Source organism: Podarcis melisellensis, assembly GCF_964234715.1.
Source record: "Podarcis melisellensis genome assembly, chromosome: 2".
NCBI lineage: Eukaryota > Metazoa > Chordata > Lepidosauria > Squamata > Lacertidae > Podarcis > Podarcis melisellensis.
In genome coordinates, this window is record NC_138529.1 from 109,649,145 (window position 1) to 109,667,746 (window position 18,602).

General features: G+C 46.2%; 2 protein-coding genes across 3 annotated transcripts in view; one reads left to right on the forward strand and one right to left on the reverse strand.

The window, feature by feature from the left end:
- Window positions 1-8,116, reverse strand: part of LOC309365211 (lymphocyte antigen 6 complex locus protein G6d-like) — a 35,648-nt gene extending 27,532 nt beyond the window's left edge. Inside the window, exon 1 of the mRNA XM_081903433.1 lies at window positions 8,050-8,116. The gene's annotated coding sequence lies outside the window, so the exon portion shown is untranslated. The remainder of the gene's footprint in view (window positions 1-8,049) is intronic.
- Window positions 7,581-17,045, forward strand: LOC309365066 (uncharacterized protein). Of its 2 annotated transcripts, XM_081903198.1 has the most exons (3): window positions 7,581-7,761; window positions 12,045-12,110; window positions 16,048-17,045. In XM_081903198.1, exon 3 carries the CDS (start codon window positions 16,062-16,064, stop codon window positions 16,992-16,994), a length of 933 nt encoding a protein of 310 aa, XP_081759324.1. In that variant the 5' UTR covers window positions 7,581-7,761; window positions 12,045-12,110; window positions 16,048-16,061; the 3' UTR covers window positions 16,995-17,045. The 2 variants fall into 2 exon arrangements, with proteins under 2 accessions (XP_081759324.1, XP_081759323.1); XM_081903197.1 differs by lacking the exon at window positions 12,045-12,110.
- The last annotated feature ends 1,557 nt before the right edge of the window (window positions 17,046-18,602 follow it).

An 18,602-nucleotide genomic window follows, 5' to 3' on the forward strand; every position in this document is an offset into this window, starting at 1 on the left:
TGAATGAAAAGATCACAACAGGGCAACTGACTTTCGGGTTTGGTGGGTGTGCGTCAGTAAACGAGGGGATTTAAGACTAAGAGAGCTGAGTGTGTGTGGGGGGGTGCTCGTGTAATCTCACTGTATACAAGTTGTACAAGTGACAATAAAGTATTTCAATTTCAATTTCTTTGCTTATCTGCTGCCATGCCTCTTTAGCTTCCATGTTATGCTTGTTGGGTCTTTATCTCCTTTTAGACAAAACAGAAGCCTCCCTGAACCACTTTCTTTTGTCGTATCCCTTTCTGTACATCTGAGCCACTGAAACCACATGGTTGGGGTGGGGAATTAGCTCAAATGGTAGAGCGCTCGCTTAGCATGCGAGAGGTAGCGGGATCGATGCCCGCATTCTCCAGGCAAGCTTCTGTTCCTTTTTGGTTTTGCCGTACCTAGAGCAACGCCTTTCCAGCTCACGTTCTCCACAGCATTTCAGGCCCCTGCTTCCTTCTTGGGATATCATAGGGCCTGGGCAGCCAGGGGATTTAACTCAAACCAAAGAGCAGTTGCACCTTGGATGTGGCCTGTACTTAGGGTACTGTGAGGTGGTTCTGCTGGGCAGCTGGGGAATTAGCTCAAATGGTAGAGCGCTCGCTTAGCATGCGAGAGGTAGCGGGATCGATGCCCGCATTCTCCAGTCAAGACACTAATTTCTCCCTTTTGGTGTGCATAGAGCAAAGCGTCTTCGGGTCATATTCTGTACAGAAACTCTGGCCTGGGCCCACTTTCAGGGATATTGCAAAGCTGGACAGCCAGGGAATTAGCTCAAACAGAAGAACAGCCTCATCTTGTATCTTGTGCTGTGGGCTGGCTCTGCTGGACAGCTGAGGAATTAGCTCAAGTGGTAGAGCACTCGCTTGGCATGTGAGAGGTAGCAGGATCGAATCCTGAATTCCCCAACCAAGCTTCTGCCCTGTTCCTTTTCCAGCCTCCTTAGGTTGTTTTCCGCATGCTTGCAGAAGTGGCCAGATAAAACAGACTGCATCCGGGAAGGAAAAAACTTGGCAAGCTTTACTGAGCCACAAGCTGTTAGGTGAACCACACAGATCAGGCCAGACCCTGGCAGAAATGAAAAGCACAACTGCAGCTAACATACCGTATTTTTCGCTCTATAGGATGCACTTTTCCCCCTCCAAAAATGAAGGGGAAATGTGTGTGCCTCCTATGGAGCAAATGCAGGCTCCTTGGCTTCAGCGATAGCAACGCGAAGCCTCCGAAGCGCAGAGGGAGAGCTCCCCCCGTGCTCCAGAGGCTTCGCGTTGCTTTCGCTGAAGCCGCCTGAAGCCCCCGGAGCGCAGGGAACTCCCGCTGCGCTCCAGGGGCTTCAGGCAGCTATCCGCAAGCCTTCAGAGTGCAGCAGGAGTTCCCGCTGCGCTCCGAAGGCTTGCAGATAGCCGCCTGAAGCCTGTAGAGTGAGAGGGGTCGGTGCACACCAATCCCTCTTGCTCTCCAGGCTTCATTTAGCTGGAGAGGCGTTGCACAGTTTCCCCTCTCTGCTCAGATCCCCTTCAGTGAAGCGGGAGGAGAAATGGAAGGGGCTTGGTTTCTCCTGCCGTTTCACTGAAGGGGCACTGAGCAGAGAGGGGAAGAATTCCCCCCCCCCCGTTCTCCCCCTCCAATGGTCTGGTGCGTCCTATAGAGCGGAAAATACGGTAAATAGTGGACCTGCTACTCTCTTTTCTTTGGATAAAAGGAAACCCGAGCTGGAGGAATCGTCTGTCGTTCTACCCAGTTGCTATGCAGCTGAGCCCATTTTGCACCAAAGGCCTCTAAATGCAACCAGAACTATTATTTAGTTCTGCACCCTGAGTGGCCACTGTCATTGCACCTACAAACTGCTTAAAAAGCAAGCCTTATCCTACACCGTGGGGTGCCATCCTAGGCCACCACTGCTCTAACGGTGCAGGGCATCTAAGTTCTGTCTCCTTCTTGGAGATATTTTTGGATGGTTGTGCTGGGCAATCAGCTCAAATGGTGAAGTGTTTGTTTTGCATGCAAGAGGCAGCAGGACTTATGCGTTCGTTCTTCAACCAATCTTCCACTCTTTTCCTTTTGCCTACGAAACCTCCCTGGATCATTTTTTCTGGATCCATTTCTAAAGTCTGCTCCCTCCTCTCTTTTTTGTATGTCTAAGACTGGTGATGTTAGGCAGCTGGGGAATTAGCTCAAATGGTAGAGCGCTCGCTTAGCATGCGAGAGGTAGCGGGATCGATGCCCGCATTCTCCAGGCAAGCCTCCCTTCTCTTTCTTTTGCCATACATAGAGCGGAACCTGGCTGAAACACGTTCTGTGTGATGAAGAAAATGTTTAAATGGGCTATTCCCCAGAGACCAGAAGCTTTCCTTATTGGTGTAATAGGGATGGAGCAGCTAGAATAGTATATTTACAGAAATGGGAAGAAGAGAAAGTTCCAGTAAAGGAAGAGTGGCTTTTGAAACTAATGGACTATGCAGAAATAGCAACGCTGACAGCGAAATTAATAGATCAAAACAAGGAACTTTTTATAGAAGAATGGAGGCCTTTTGTGGACTATTTTTTTTTAAAAAAAATATTACAGTCGAATGAAATTGCGGGCAGGATTCGAGATAAAAGCAGCGGAAGAAAAATGATAATATAATTGTAAGGGATAAACTTTTTGTAATAGATAAAGATAAAACGCAGTGGGAAAGTTTGAGTAAAAATGCTGTGGAGGTGAGGGTGGGAAGTCAAATTATGAAACAGTGTAATTATTTGAAGGTTATTGTGAAAATGTTTGGAAAAATGATGATAAAATCAGATAGATAGATAGATAGATAGATAGATAGATAGATAGATAGATGATAGATAGATGATAGATAGATGATAGATAGATAGATAGATTGTTGTTGTTGTTTAGTTGTTCAGTTGTGATCGACTCTTTGTGGCCCCAATGACCAGAGCACGCCAGGCACTCCTATCTCCCATAGATAGATAGATAGATAGATAGATGGATAGATAGATAAACATGTTCTGTGCGACATCTTAGATTTGTCATGCATGAGCCAGCAATGGCAGACAGCTCAGGTCTTGTCTCCAACAGAAGAATAGTCTCTTAGTATGTAAGAGATATTGGCACTGATACCCAGCTAAATTTCTCCTCCTCCTTTTGCTCTGCAGAATATGAGGCTAGTAGATTTTCCTGCATACACGCAAACAGAAGAATAGGAGAGACTCGGTGGCTGTGTATATCACCTTAAAGATTGTGAGAGCTGACACCCTGCAGCCTCAGTGGGCCAAAGACACACCTGGGCATACAGGAGAAAAATGGAGTCCATGAGCCCCCTCAGACCGCAAACCTGATAGCTCTGCACCCTGAGGGACCTCTCAGACTACACCCACCTGCAGCTTTAAAAGTTTAACTCTTTGCTTGCACTTTGTGGTGTGATCCCTTGTCATCACTATTTCAACATTGCATGGCACCCAGAGCCGGCCTGCAGGCGATGAGACAGCTCTTCAAACGTTCCCCCCCAGAAGTGCTTGCAGAATCTCACCCTCTCTTCTCCCAGTGGCGAGGTTCTGTTGAGTCGAAGTGTGAGTCAAGTCGTAGACTCTTGTGTTTGCTGCTCAGGAGAGCAGACATGCCTGGAAGTGCTGCGTGTACAGTCTGAATAAAGTAGAGACTGTCTCTTTCTTCTGTAATGGGACACCAGAAGATGAGTGTGCTCCTCTCAGGTTCTACAAATAGAGAAGAACCTTTGGAGTCCCATCACTCCCCGGAAAGGTGAGAGAAAGATCCGCACTCAGGCATCTGGGTCAGAAGCAGGCACAGGAAAGGGTCTGCCAGGCAGCTGGGGAATTAGCTCAAGTGGTAGAGTGCTCGCTTTGCATGCGAGAGGTAGTGGGATCGATGCCCACATTCTCCAGATAAGCTCACAAGCTCTTCCTTTTGCCATATTTTCAACAAATCCTCCGTGAATCCCTTTCTGGACCCCTTTCTGAGATCTGCCTCTTTTTCTGTATGTCTGGCCCAATGGAGCCAGGCAACTGGGGAATTAGCTCAAATGGTAGAGCGCTCGCTTAGCATGCGAGAGGTAGCGGGATCGATGCCCGCATTCTCCAATCCAGCCTCTGCTCTCTTCTTTTTGACATGCACACAAGAGGGGCTCCAATACCAAGATGAAGGTCTACCAGTGTGTGTGTTGAGAACATTGCTTTATGGAAGTGAGTCATGGGCAACTTATCACCCTCAGGAGTGGTGCCTCAATAGCTTCCGCGTATTTGGGTATCACTTGGTAGGACAGAGTTTCAAACAAAGGTGTTGCTATGTACTGAGCTGAATCCTAGAACAATAGGATCCAGAATGCAGCAGTCTGGTTGGTCTGCAGGAGCTACCCAATCCAGCTCCAGGTGGAAGGGCAATAACTTTTGGGGGCACAATCTCCCCCCCCCCAAAAAAGCTCAAAAGCTTTTTGGGCTCCCCCGTATCATAAATCCTGGCCACACCCACGAGCAACAACAAATCCTCCCTCAGTCCTTTTCTGGATCCCTTTCTGAGATCTGCCTCTTTTTGTGTATGACTGGACCAGTGAAGCCAGGCAACTGGGGAATTAGCTCAAATGGTAGAGCGCTCGCTTAGCATGCGAGAGGTAGTGGGATCGATGCCCACATTCTCCAGCAAACATCACGACCTCCTCCTTTTGCCAGGCATTCAACAAAGCTTCCCTGGATCCCTTTCTGGATCCCTTTCTGAGATCTGCCTCTTTTTCTGTATTTCTGGGCCAATGGAACCAGGCAACTGGGGAATTAGCTCAAATGGTAGAGCGCTCGCTTTGCATGCGAGAGGTAGTGGGATCGATGCCCGCATTCTCCAATCCAGCCCACACTCTCTTCCTTTTGCTATGCATACCATGGAGGCTGCTTAACTCCCTTCTTTCTTGTATGGAAGAAAAACATATATTTTCCTATCAAAAGCTGTGGTTACTGTTCCCATAGTTAGAGGCTGTGGCGTTCGTACGGAGCCCCCGGTCGTCTCACGGACTATTGACCCGTACACCACTAATCCGCTGCCACCAACCTGGTCCTCCCCGGTAAATCACTTAGTCTCAGTCAGGTTCTCAATTAATAAAGAAGAGTGTATTTTATTTTAGAGACAAACAAAACTTTTCCAGCATTCCAAACGTTGTTGCTCTTTACTTTCTTAGTCTTATTTTCCTCTCTCTATCTCTTCTACCTCCCCCCACTCAAGAACCCACGGCCCTAACTGTCTCTCTATTACCAACTGCCTTTCCCAACCAGCCAACCCATTAAATCCAACCAACTACCCACCAACAACTCCCAACAAACTCCTCCCAACAAACTCCTCCCAGGACTGGTTTTATAGTCCCACTGACTCCACCCCCCTGGGTCCTGTCTGTGCAACCTATTTAACTATTTCCCCTCCAGCACTCTCTCATATGTGTTAACGTCACAGAGGCGAAGACCATTTTATGTGGGGATCATGTTCCGAGGCAGTGAAATCACATATATTGGGAACACCCATTGAAATCTCCTGCAAACACCCTCTAAACCTCTAAAAATCCTAGAATAAGCTTTTAAAAAACCAGCAGCACTTACAGGACTGGCATGAATGGTGGTCATGGCTCCCTCTAAACCTCCTTGCTCATACGCCAACTTTCCACAGGCCTCAGCCATCAGTGCAATGGCTCCTGGGATTGCACTTGCAAAGGCTCATGGGATTGCTAGACACTGTTTTCATGCCATTTTTGCCCTTTCCGCTCCCTTTAAAGACTGCTTTTGCCCTTTTCCCAGTCTCCTCCAAGTTTGTGGTGATAAGCGGATGGTTGCATGCATATTGAACATGCATACTGTGTGCATAATGAACATTTTCTTCTGGGATTACTGAAGGGTACGCAGTGCACGTTCCTTTCCCCCCAAAATGTTAAGAGTGTGGCACTTACTGTATTTTTCGCTCCATAAGACGCTGAGCATAAGACACACCTAGTTTTTAGAGGAGGAAAACAAGAAAAAAAATATTCTGAACAAAACAGTGGATGTATGATTTTTGTGGTTCATGCTGTGGCCACAGAAATGTGATTTGATGGTGAGTTTGGGCTAGCCCAATGCAAAAATCCTGAGACTCCATGTGGATCCGTGCTTTGTAACCATGTTTTTGCGCCATTGTGGCCCCACGAAACAGTGTGTGTGTGATTCTTTTGGTGCAGGCTATAGCCATGGCCATGCTATGTGATCTGATGGTGAATTAGGGGTGACCCAGTGCAAAAATCCTGAGGATCCATGTGCTTTTCCTCCCCCCTCGCAGGCAGCCTCCTTTATCGCTAGCGTCCTTTATCTCCCTCCCCATCACTTGCAGGGGTACGCATACCCCTAAACACTTTGCAAATCTAAGTTTGGCCTCATTGAGGGGGCAGTATTTCAATATGAGTAGGAAAATGAGAGTACCCCTAAACATTTTATTGGGGGGGGGGAGCACTGGCCATGACCATGTGCAAAGTGCGACCTCACCGAAAAGGCGCCACCTTTCTCTTTCTTTTTTGAAAGGCGTCAAATGAAAAGTAGAGAAATAGCAATGGCAGTATTTAGTAATGTCTTTTTTTGGGGGGCCCCACCCCCCACCCAGCACTACCAGTGGCTTTTTCCCTGGAAGGGTCATAGCATGAGCATGATGTGTCCCCCGCCAGAAGAACTAGCCCCCCCCACTAACACCCCATACAGCTGGTAGTTGTGCACAGTTGTGAGCGAAGGAACTGGCATGAGGTCTGGGGGAGTTGTAGACTCACACATCCTAGCTCTGCAATGGCCTTAATTCCTCAAGATGATTGACTTTCACCCCACTTGTTTGCTTAAACTCCTCTTTCTCCTTCTTTTTCTTTTTCTTTTTCTCCTTCTCTTTCTCCTCCTCCTCCTCCTCCTCCTCCTCCTTCTCTTTCCCCTTCCCCTTCTCCTTTCTCCTTCTCCTTCTATTTCTCCTTTCTCCTCTTTCTCCTTTCTCCTTCTCTTTCCCCTTCTCTTTCCCCTTCTCCTTCTCTTTCTCCTTCTCCTTCTCCTTTCTCCTTCTCCTTCTCTTTCTCCTTTCTCCTTCTCTTTTCTCTTTCTCTTTCTCCTTTCTCCTTCTCTTTCTCCTTCTCCTTCTCTTTTCTCCTTCTCCTTCTCTTTCCCCTTCTTCTCCTTCTCTTTCTCCTTTCTCCTTCTCCTTCTCTTTCTCTTTCCCCTTCTCCTTCCCCTTCTCCTTCTCTTTTCTCCTTCTCTTTCTGCTTCTTCTTCTTCTCCTCCTCCTTCTCTTTCTCATTCTCCTTCTTCTCCTTCTCTCTTCTCCTTCTCTTCCTCTTCCTCTTTCTCCTTCTCTTTTTTCCTTCTCCTCCCTCTCCCTCTCCCTCTCCCTCTGCTTCTCCCTCTTTCTCTTTCTCCTTCTCTTTCTCTTTCCCATTCTCCTTCTCTTTTCTCCTCCTTCTCCTTCTCCCTCTCCCTCTTCTTCTCTTTCTCCTCCCCCCCCTCTCCATTTCTTGATCTGCACATCCCCTATTGGTAAACTGCCAGAGGCTTGTGTGGATGTTTCGCAAGTGCTGGGTATCAGACAGGAACGTCATTTTGGGGAATTCGAAACTTAGACCATTCTCGGGGAAGGGGCCAAAGGGGTTTTATTATCACTGTTTTCAGTGCCAGAGAAGCAGTAAGGACAGAGATTAATCTTCACATCCTTCACATCGCATCTGTCTGACCCTCCTTCCCACTCAGAAGAGAAATTCAAAGGTACCTGCAAAGGGGGGGGAGCAATTTGGGGTACTAATAGGGATGGCATTAGTTATTTCTATAAATGAAATTATTTTATTCTACAAATAAAACAAAAATTGATTTCTAGAAATAAAATAAAATCAGTTCGTTATTTTAAGAGTAAGAACCTAATTGGCAAGGAAAACAGAATCTAACCTTTTGTTATCCCTAAGACGCATCACACCTCTCCCTTTCCTTTGTTCCCCTCCACTCCAAATCATTTCTAAACTTCGGTGTGACAGATAAAGATTCTATAGTGAGGTCTACCTGGCTCTAGGGGTGGGGAAATCTGTCCTGTCCGTTCTCTCTCGGTCCGGTCTGGTCCACTCTTCAGTTCTTCACATCAGTTTGCAATTCTTGAAAAAAGAAGAAAAAAAAGTCTTCAAAATCCACCAGCATTTTAGTTTGAATTGCTTCTAATACGCACATTTATCTATGCAGTTTTGCATAATATACACACTCTTTGCACAGCGTTATTTTCTGTAATGCATTTTCCCCAAAGTAATCCATTTCTAGGCATACTTTGCTCAAGTCTATGCAATTTTGCACACAACACTCAGCTAAAGAGCGACACTGCAAAATTCAGAAAAGTGCAAATTCCCAAAAGATGGCTGTGTTTTGGTTCGTGAATTGTTTCAGAAAGTGCAGATCAGGGAGCTCACATGAGAACTGAATCCACTTTGCCCTCTCCCATCCCTACCTTAAGCCAGGCAAAACCGTATTTCTTCTCCCATGTATTTGACGGAGTCGGATAATCTTACTGTCATTTGTTTCTGCTCTGCTGATGAAGTTATTGCAGTTTTTTTAAAGGTTATCGTGTGGATTTCGTTGCAATGCATTGTGCTTTTTCTGATTTTATGTTGTGATTTATGCTTCTGAAGTTTTCAGAGTTTTGTAAGTCACTTGCAGATTCCTTATGTGGCAAGTGAATAATACATTGGAGGAGGAGGAGGAGGAGGAAGGAGGGGGGAAGAGGAGAAGAAAAAGGAAGAGAAGAAAAAGGAGGAGAAGAAAACAGAGGAGGAGGAGAGGAAGGGGAAGGAAGAAGAGAAGAGGAAGCAAAAAGAGGAGGCAATAATAATAATAATCCAGTGATTGTTATATAAAGAGCCAAAATATATAAATACAAAATGTCAGGGACCTCCCTGCCATGAGCGACAAAGCTCTGAAGAAGGAAGAGGGCTGGATGGAAGGAGGTTCAGTTTGAGTTCCCCTCACAATGAGAGGGAGGAAAGACCTTTCTGTGCGGAGACACAAGCTTGTAAATTCACAAGAGTCAGCAGAGACTGTTGCAGAAAAGGGAACGGGGTTAGATTCAACTCCAGAAAAGGGGGAAGGAGGGGGTGGACGCGAGTCTCCCCTTTCCAGAAGACTTGGCAGACTGCAGGAAAGGCGTCAGCCACACAGGGGAGCATCGTAAAATCCTGACACACAGTAAGCCAGGGGTTGGGAACCTGTGGTCTTATATTCCAACTCCTATCAGCCCTAGCAACTAGTCCGTAATAATAATAATAATAATAATAATAATAATAATAATAATAATAATTTATTTATACCCTGCCCATCTGGCTGGGCTTCCCCAGGCACTCTGGGCGGCTTCCAAAAAAATATTAAAATACTGTAATACATCAAACATTAAAAGCTTCCGTAAACAGGGCTGCCTTCAGATGTCCTTTCTAAAAGTCTGGTAGTTATTTTTCTCTTTGACATCTGGTGGGAGGGTGTTCCACAGGGTGGGTGCCACTACTGAGAAGGCCCTCTGCCTGGTTCCCTGTAACTTGGCTTCTCGCAGTGAGGGAACTGCCAGAAGGCCCTCGGCGCTGGATCTCAGTGTCCTGGCAGAACGATGGGGGTGGAGATGCTCCTTCAGGTATACTGGGCCGTGGCTGTTTAGGGCTTTAAAGGTCAGCACCAACACTTTGAATTGTGCTCGGAAACGTACTGGGAGCCAATGTAGGTCTTTCAAGACCGGTGTTATATGGTCTCGGTGGCTGCTCCCAGTCACCAGTCTAGCTGCTGCGTTCTGGATTAGTTGTAGTTTCTGGGTCACCTTCAAAGGTAGCCCCATGTAGAGCGCATTGCAGTAGTCCAAGTGGGAGATAACCAGAGCATGCACCACTCTGGAGAGACAGTCCACGGGCAGGTAGGGTCTCAGCCTGCATACCAGGTGGAGCTGGTAGACAGCTGCCCTGGACACAGAATTGACCTGTGCCTCCATGGACAGCTGTGAGTCCAAAATGACTCCCAGGCTGCCCACCTGGTACTTCAGGGGCACAGTACCCCATTCAGGACCAGGGAATCCTCCACACCTGCCTGCCTCCTGTCCCCCCAAAACAGTACTTCTGTCTTGTCAGGATGCAACCTCAATCTGTTAGCCACCATCCATCCTCCAACCACCTCCAGACACTCACACAGGACCTTCACCGCCTTCACTGGTTCTGATTTGAAAGAGAGTAGAGCTGGGTATCATCCGCATACTGATGAACACCCAGCCCAAACCCCCTGATGATCTCTCCCAGTGGCTGCATGTAGATGTCGAAAAGCATGGGGGAGAGGACAGAACCCTGAGGCACCCCACAAGTGAGAGCCCAGGGGTCTGTACACACATCCGTCTGTAGTCCCACAATAATAAAGGCTGGGTTTCAGCACACCAATACGACTCTTTTGCTCGTCAGCCAAATGGCAGCCATGTTTGTGGCTGCTGGCTAGCTGGCTGGTGGTCATGATTTCTTTGCCCCCAACAAAGCTTGCTATCAAGCCTCTCTGCTGATGGGGAACCTCAGGCTGAAAGTGGCCCCCCGGCCTCTCTACCCGGCCCTTAAGATTTACTAGGCCACACCCCTCACCAGCCCTGCTGGACACCCTCCTCAAGCGCTTTTGCCTAACTGGAACATGTCATCGAAATGTGAACATGGCTCTTGCTCATCTGGCTGCAGGGTGTGTGAGTACAGAAAGAACCCCTGGCCTTTCGCAAGACTAAAATGTAATTTACTGTCCAAAGATAAGAGTCTCAGCTGTTCCTTAACCTGCTTTTTATTCTGGCCTGGCCCAGAAGACATTTATTTGGAGAAATTATAACCCACTTTAATCCCCATTAATGCTCCCTGATGCGTAGGCAGACAGAAATGAATCTGACACTATTGAAGCCATGCTGATGTGAACAGCTGGTGGGGGGAGAAGCTGTGAAATGCACCATTACTGTGAATATGCCCTTGTGTACACATCAAACTGTGCTGATGTGTACAACAATGTAGGAGTGCAAATATCCAGAGATGTAGTGATCAGGTGGGATTGCTATGAGGAATTAGAACAGATATAGAGTAAGCCATCTGTGTCAGCAATGAAAGCATTGCATTGACTGGGTTTAAACTATTTTGATATGATTCTTGATCAATCTACACCCCTGCATCCCTGTTCCATTCCTCTCTTCCTCACGTCATGTACACAGCAGCTGCTTCGCCAGGCAGGCAGCCTGGGCCATAAAGATAGTGGGCAAGTTTCTTTGATGTAGTTTTCTTATATATTTATCTTAAGATGTTAATCTTGGGGCCAGGAAGCAGATCTCACATTAAGGCGATAATGGTCACTGTCCTCCTGGCCATCCTTCTTATCATGTGTACTGATTGTTTATGACCTCCGGAGTTGCTGTATTCGCTCCTTTGTAGTTTTTCATTCATTTACTCCAGAGTATGCATGCCTAACTAGTGTTTATAGTTTAATTTGTCCCCACGTGGATTTGTGGAAATGCTCAGAAGAAATCTGATTGGTTCTTTTGAACACTCTGTAAAAAGTTGCGAATAAAAAGGCCTGGGCCGGGGGCTGTGGAGATCTGACGGACAGGCACAGAGAGACACACGATTATACGCACCCTTCCCAGAGTCCTGCTGGTTCAAGTCTCTGTGTGTATTCTTATTAATCAGGGTCCAGTCCTTCCTTTACTTTGCAAACGCAACACAACAAGGTGCCAATGTGGTTTGAAATTCAGCAAAAAAAAGAAAGAGATAACCTCCTTGCTGCAATTTTAGGTTGGTAATGAGCAGACTTCCTTCCCTTCTTCCCAGTTCTCATAAGACTTACAGACTTCGAGGCCAGTAGGAATGCAAGGCAGTGGCGATTTGCTGGCTTCCCGCAATGCTGTGCTGCTTATTGGCTAAGCCAAATGGCGTTCAGCCTCAGGAGAGCAGAGGCCTATGGCAACGCTCCTTCAATTGTCAAGGCTGAAGATCAGTCATAAGTCACACGTCATTTTCTCCTCTTCCTAGATCTCATCAAGAAATCTGCTGACAACAGACCGTAGATCAGCTTCCGATTCAAAGCAGAGAATTAAGGTAAGGTGGAGCCTTCCTTTGATGCCTCCTCAATCCTAGTGATTTTTAGACTCAGCCATCTGGGGATAAACAAACAAACAAACAAACAAACAATAAATGTAGATCTATCTCCTGAGTCAATGTTTCTTTTTCTTTTTAAATAGGTTAACCTATTACAGTATTTGTAAGAATGGATTCCAAATATCATTGAATTTGTCCATGGCAAGCCTGTGTTTATATGCAAGTTGTTTTCATGTTACTAGTTTGTATAAGTCTTCAATCCAATCGTAGAAGGGAGACGCATTTTAATTTTTTCCAATTCATCAGTCTTTTTGCTGTGGAAATGGCACGGAGAGTCCACTCATAATTGCGCTTTCGTAAGGTTCCATGTGCTGGGAATATAATTCAAAAGGATATTTTGCTCTGTAAATATAAAGTTGTTCCATACAGTTCTATGGATATTTCAATACAGTGGTACCTTGGGTTAAGTACTTAATTTGTTCTGGAGGTCCGTTCTTAACCTGAAACTGTTCTTAACCTGAAACACCACTTTAGCTAATGGGGCCTCCTGCTGCTGCTGCGCTGCTGCTGCACTATTTCTGTTCTCATCCTGAAGCAAAGTTCTTAACCTGAAGCACTATTTCTGGGTTAGCGGAGTCTGTAACCTGAAGCGTATGTAACCTGAAGCATATGTAACCCGAGGTACCACTGTATAGGACAATGAAAAAAACCATGTGTTTTAGAGAAGCATTATCCCTGTTGCATCTCCAGCAGTTAGATGCCTTAGATAGCTCTTTTTTAAACAAACATGACGGAGTCAAGTATATTCAAAGATCTGGTGTACTACAAGAACAACCTTGTAAACTATACAACTTTGGGTCCCCCCCTTTATTTCCCCTTCTACAGTGGTACCTCGGGTTACATACACTTCAGGTTACATACAATTCAGGTTAGACTCCGCTAACCCAAAAATAGTGCCTTGGGTTAAGAACTTTGCTTCAGGATGAAAACAGAAATCATGCTCTGTCGGCGCGGCGGCAGCAGGAGGCCCCATAAGCTAAAGTGGTGCTTCAGGTTAAGAACAGTTTCAGGTTAAGAACGGACCTTTGGAACGAATTAAGTACTTTACCACTGGACACAGGTTCTGTTTCTCGTTTTCCTTTTCTCTCTTTTATTTACGTCTCACCATGTTTAGTGGCGGGTGGCGCTATGGTCTAAACCACTGAGCCTAGGGCTTGCCGATCGGAAGGTCAGCGGTTCGAATCCCCACGACAGGGTGAGCTCCCGTTGCTCAGTCCCTGCTCCTGCCCACCTAGCAGTTCGAAAGCACGTCAAAGTGCAAGTAGATAAATAGGTAACACTCCTGTGGGAAGGTAAACAGCGTTTCTGTGCGCTGCTCTGGATTTGCCAGAAGCGGCTTAGTCATGCTGGCCACATGACCCGGAAGATGTCTGCGGACAAACGCCGGCTCCCTCGTCCTATAGAATGAGATGAGCGCCGCAACCCCAGAGTTGTTTGTGACTGGACCTTACCTTTACGTTGAGTGTACATATGTACTTTTTGAACTTTCAATAAAGAAAAATAAATAAACAATTGAAAAAAATTGTTCAGGGTTGAAGTGGGGACAGTCACATAGCTGGGGGGGCAGGGTGCACTGGGCGGCACTTACCTTGGGGGCAGCATGCTGGAGCCCAAGGTGACACCCAAGTCAATGCGCTTCAGAGCACGGCATCCCACTCCCCAAAGTAGCCCGGCCTGGGGCTGTGCTTGCAGGGTGCTGAGCTGCTGGGTCCCACCCCCCACCCCCATGCCAGAGGGCAGCTGAGAAGGACGCAACTGGCATGCGTTGACCCTGCGAGTGGCACTGGGCCTGTAGTGAGCCTGAGCCACAGCGTCTCTCCTGGGAGGGATGAAGTGGCTCCCCACCCAAATGGGATAAGGTGGGAGGGAGGGGCAAAGGATAAATGTCAGCATAATTCAGGCTGAGAAGTATTCTTTGCAGAATAAACGCCTTTGTCTATTTTACAAAAAATGTTGCTTGACTCCTGCTCTTCTTAATATAACTGTGGGGGTGAAGGTGAGGGTGGGGTTGACGTTTTTCAGCCCAAAGGCCATATTATTGCCTTCCAGTCAAATGTTTGAGGTAGGCCAGGCCAAACGCGGGAAGATCAGCGAGTGCTAATTTTTACCTTTGTATGCTGGGCTCATTTCTACACATACCTGCGAACCCCTCTCTGTCCCCCAACTCAGGCAGGTTAAAAACAGCATCAGAGTTCAAGGGCTCATTCAAGGACCGGGGAAAAGCATTCAGGGAAGGGTGCAAAGCAGGCTGAGGTAGGGCTGTGGCCTGAGAGAGTCCCAAAGGCCAGAGATAGATAGATAGATAGATGATAGATAGATAGATAGATAGATAGATAGATAGATAGATAGATAGAGAGAGAGAAACCAGCAGCGTACAGTATATTTACATAGGAACACAGGAAGTAGCCTTACAGTGAGTCAGTTGTTGTTGTTGCTGTTTAGTCGTTTAGTCGTGTCCGACTCTTCGTGACCCCATGGACCAGAGCATGCCAGGCACTCCAGTGAGTCAGAGTACTGGTCAACTCACTGGTCAACTGTCACAGACTGTTAGGTCACAGTGGATTGTTGGGTGGCACCAACTGAGTGGTCAGAGGGAGAAGAGGGAGCAGACTGGGAGGGAGGAGGTGTCAGAAGCTGAAGAAGAGGCAACAGGGCTTAGTGTGCAGGAAGAGTCTGTGATAGAGAGGAGTCCAGAACCAGAGGCAGAGGTGGAAGCAGGAGAGTGGGATGAGGGTGGCCAAGGGGCAGAGATGAGCCAGGCTGGTGAAGAAGCACTGGGGAGATCTCCCCCTCCTGATGTTGTGGTAGCGTCCCAAAGGGCCACAATAAATGTGATAATGTGTACCCCCGTAAATCCTTGAGTGTGCTTCTAATAGAGAATGGGCATAAATCTGACATAAGGAATCACAAGACAGAGAAACCATTAGGAGAACACTTCAATCTCCCCAGGACATTCTATACAAGATCTCAAAGTAGCTGTCTTTATTACAAAAGAATTTCAGAAACAGACTGGAAAGAGAAGTTGCTGAATTGCAACTTATTACCAAACTTAAAACCATGGAGAGACCTGTTCTGAATAGAGACATTGGATTCTTACCTCATTATACATGATAAAGCTATTTTTAGTCATCTCACCCTTTGCTTTTTCCTGTAAGACCAATTGCAGTCGTTAACAGTCGTCAACAGGTTTACACCACACCTATCAGCCAATCACCCATTCCCACCTCCCTTCTGAGTAATACCCCTCCCCACCCTCTCACTATATATAAGAGTCTGGTGACTTCTGTTTCAGTGTCTCTGAAGAAGTGTGCGTGCACATGAAAGCTCATACCAATAACAAACTTAGTTGGTCTCTAAGGTGCTACTGCAAGGAATTATTTTTTATTTTGTTTCGACTACGGCAGACCAACATGGCTACCTACCTCTAACAGCCCGTTCACAGCAGAAGACCTTGGTCCCTTCTCCAGGATGGTGTGTGCCTAATTTACCCTGCAGGCCTTGTTTGTTGGAAAGCCTGTTTATCCAGGTCAAATGGAGAGCAAAGGTTGGAGAGATTAAATCGAGATATGGAAATATGGAAACATCGATGAGAAGCAGGACTGAGATCTGGATATGCTTTGAGGTTCAGACTGGGAAGTCGTAAAATCAAAATTACAATTTGGAAGACAATTTGATCTTTTTTTATTTTTATTGGATTATGATTGATATGTTAATTGGATGTTTTTTATTGGAAAATAAATAAATGCTCTAACAAAAAAAAAAAGGAGAGCAAAGGAACCAACAAGGGGGGTGATAGATACCTTTTCATTTCTAGAAAAGCTTGAATCATACATTAAAGTGTCCTTTAATTATTATTTTTTTAATTGTCCCAGTGCAGGGATCTGAACGAGGATGGCTACATTTGATGGAATCCCAACCTCTCTCTCAGCCGACCTCTTTTTCCGGAACATGCTGTTGGCCAAGACCAAGGAAGAACCCAACAGCAAAATGTTCTCCTGTTTCAGCTGCGCGCTGGAGAACCTCCAGAGGGAGCCACCATGTGTGAGAAGCAATGCCCATCTCACTGTTTCTGATGGGCGCACTCTGATGGAGTTCACCTCGGGCGACGGGTCCGTCGCAGTCACGGTCTTCCACAATCAAGGCAAAGTGCACTACAATGTCTTGGTACCCAACTGGGACCTCTACTTTGCTCGTCTCTGCTCTAATCCGCAGCCTCTCAGCCTCAGTAATATCCTTAGCATCCGTGGCCATCTACATAACTGGGGTTCCTTTAGGAAAGGGTTTTCTCCTTTGGCCTGCTTTGACCTAGCAGTGGAAAAATTCTGCATGGAACCCGATACCATCCAGAAGGATGCTGAGATGTTGGTGGAATGTGGTGGGCGGGTGGTGAGGTTTGTCTCCGGCCAGGAACGCTATAAGATTTCGGTCTTCTTTAAACAAGGCGAGGCCAAATATGAAGTCCACGTAGACAACTGGGATGTGGTCATGGAGCGTTTGCAGACTGGGGTGGAGGCGCTAAGCTTGGAGAACTTGTTGCGTGTGAAGAACAGGCTGAGACTCCAGAAATGGCGGGAGCTAAGGTCTTGCCTGGATGAGGCCGTTAGTCGGTTCTCCCAGGAACCCCGTTGCGTTCAGGATAATGCCAAAATGTTGATTACGACCAGTAATGAGAAAGTTGTGCTGATCTCTGGGAAAGGGGAGAACCTCATCACAGTGACATATGGGTATGGAAGGGTTGACTACAAGTTGGTAGAACGAGGCTGGTGGGAGGTGGCTGCCAGGGTCCTCCAAAAGAAAGAGACACATACAACAGAACTTATTTGAAAGACCAGCTCCACCAAACGCTTCCTAGAAATAAAAATATGGAAGGCTGCATCAAGGTGGTAAGCTTTGCCACTGACTTGGGTGTATTCATTAGCATGAATGTGGAAAAACTGCAGGCATATCACTTTACAGTCGTACCTTGGTTTTCAAATGCTTTGGGAGTCAAATGTTTTGGCTCCTGAACGATCTAAAACCGGAAGTGATTATTCCGGTTTTCGAAGGTTCTTTGGAACCCGAACGTCTGACGCGACTTCCGATTGGCTGCAGGAGCTTCCTGCAGCCAATCGGAAGCTGGCTGGCAGGGAGGGAGGGAGAGGAGCTGATTCCTTTGAAACCCTGGAAATTTAAGGGACATCATCAATAAGGGACAGCAGTGGGACACAGCACTGGGATAAGGGACTTTCCCGCCAAATAAGGGACGGTTGACAGCTATGCAATTTCACCCCCAGACCTGTGGCTCTCAATCCATTGTCTACTCTTGGGCACGTGGTTGTTTGCTATATGTAATTCACTATGGCTATTATTTCCTCCTGTGAAAAAGCTTTTGGGAATGTAATTCCCCCTGCCTGCCTTGGGAAAGTGGTTCAAACTAGTGCTGTTTGTGGAACCTGATCTTTTCAAATCCTGATGTGAATCGACCATGGGCATACGCACCCCCTGGACCCAAATGTGTATAGGAGCCTGATTATCTGTATCCAATTTCACTTTCCAAATCTCCAGGTGCTGTTTCTTGGTTCAAAAATTGTATTCAATATGGTTTAGAAATGCATATATTGAAAGGCACATACATTTTCTAGGAAATGCATATTTCAATACTGATTAAATACAAATTTCTATGAGGATTGTCTTGTTTATTCTTTACTTCCTTGCCTTTATATCCCACTTTTCTTCCGCCGTTGAACCCGAGGCTGTAGTCTCAGGCAGTCTCATAATTACTAAGCAGACTCAGATCGACCCAAATTTCAGACTGCTGTACCCTGGCATTAAAAATAGATAGATGATAGATAGATAGATAGATAGATAGATAGATAGATAGATAGATGATAGATAGATAGATAGATAGATAGATAGATAGATAGATAGAAAGATAGATAGATAGATAGATGATAGATAGATAGATAGATGATAGATAGATAGATGATAGATGATAGATAGATAGATAGATAGATAGATAGATAGATAGATAGATAGATAGATGATAGATAGATAGATAGATAGATAGATAGATAGATAGATAGATAGATAGATAGATTCATGCTGTGGACATGGGTGAACACATCCAAAAGTTCAGATCTACTAAAATTTTGCATCCTCTGACACTGTTTGGCTAGAGTGTCTGCCAATATTTCCTCCCCAAAGAAAACATTTACCAAACCTTTGTCCTGTGTACATCGCTGCTGTCCCCAGAGGCTTGGAGTGTGGAACACAGTAAGTAAGCAAAAGAGCTCCCAAACTGTCTAGGATTCTGCAGCCCAGATTCATTCTTAATATTTGCTTGGGAGACTGTTTACGTTATTGAGGATGAATCAGATTCTTCTCCTTGGGGTCTCCATGCTGCTCTTCTGCTCTCCTGGCGAATGAAAATGTATGTGAGAGCGTGTGCATAAG

Coding starts and splice junctions, on each gene's coding strand:
- LOC309365066 (XM_081903198.1), top strand. CDS start 16,062: ATGGCTACATTTGATGGAATCCCAACCTCTCTCTCAGCCGACCTCTTT.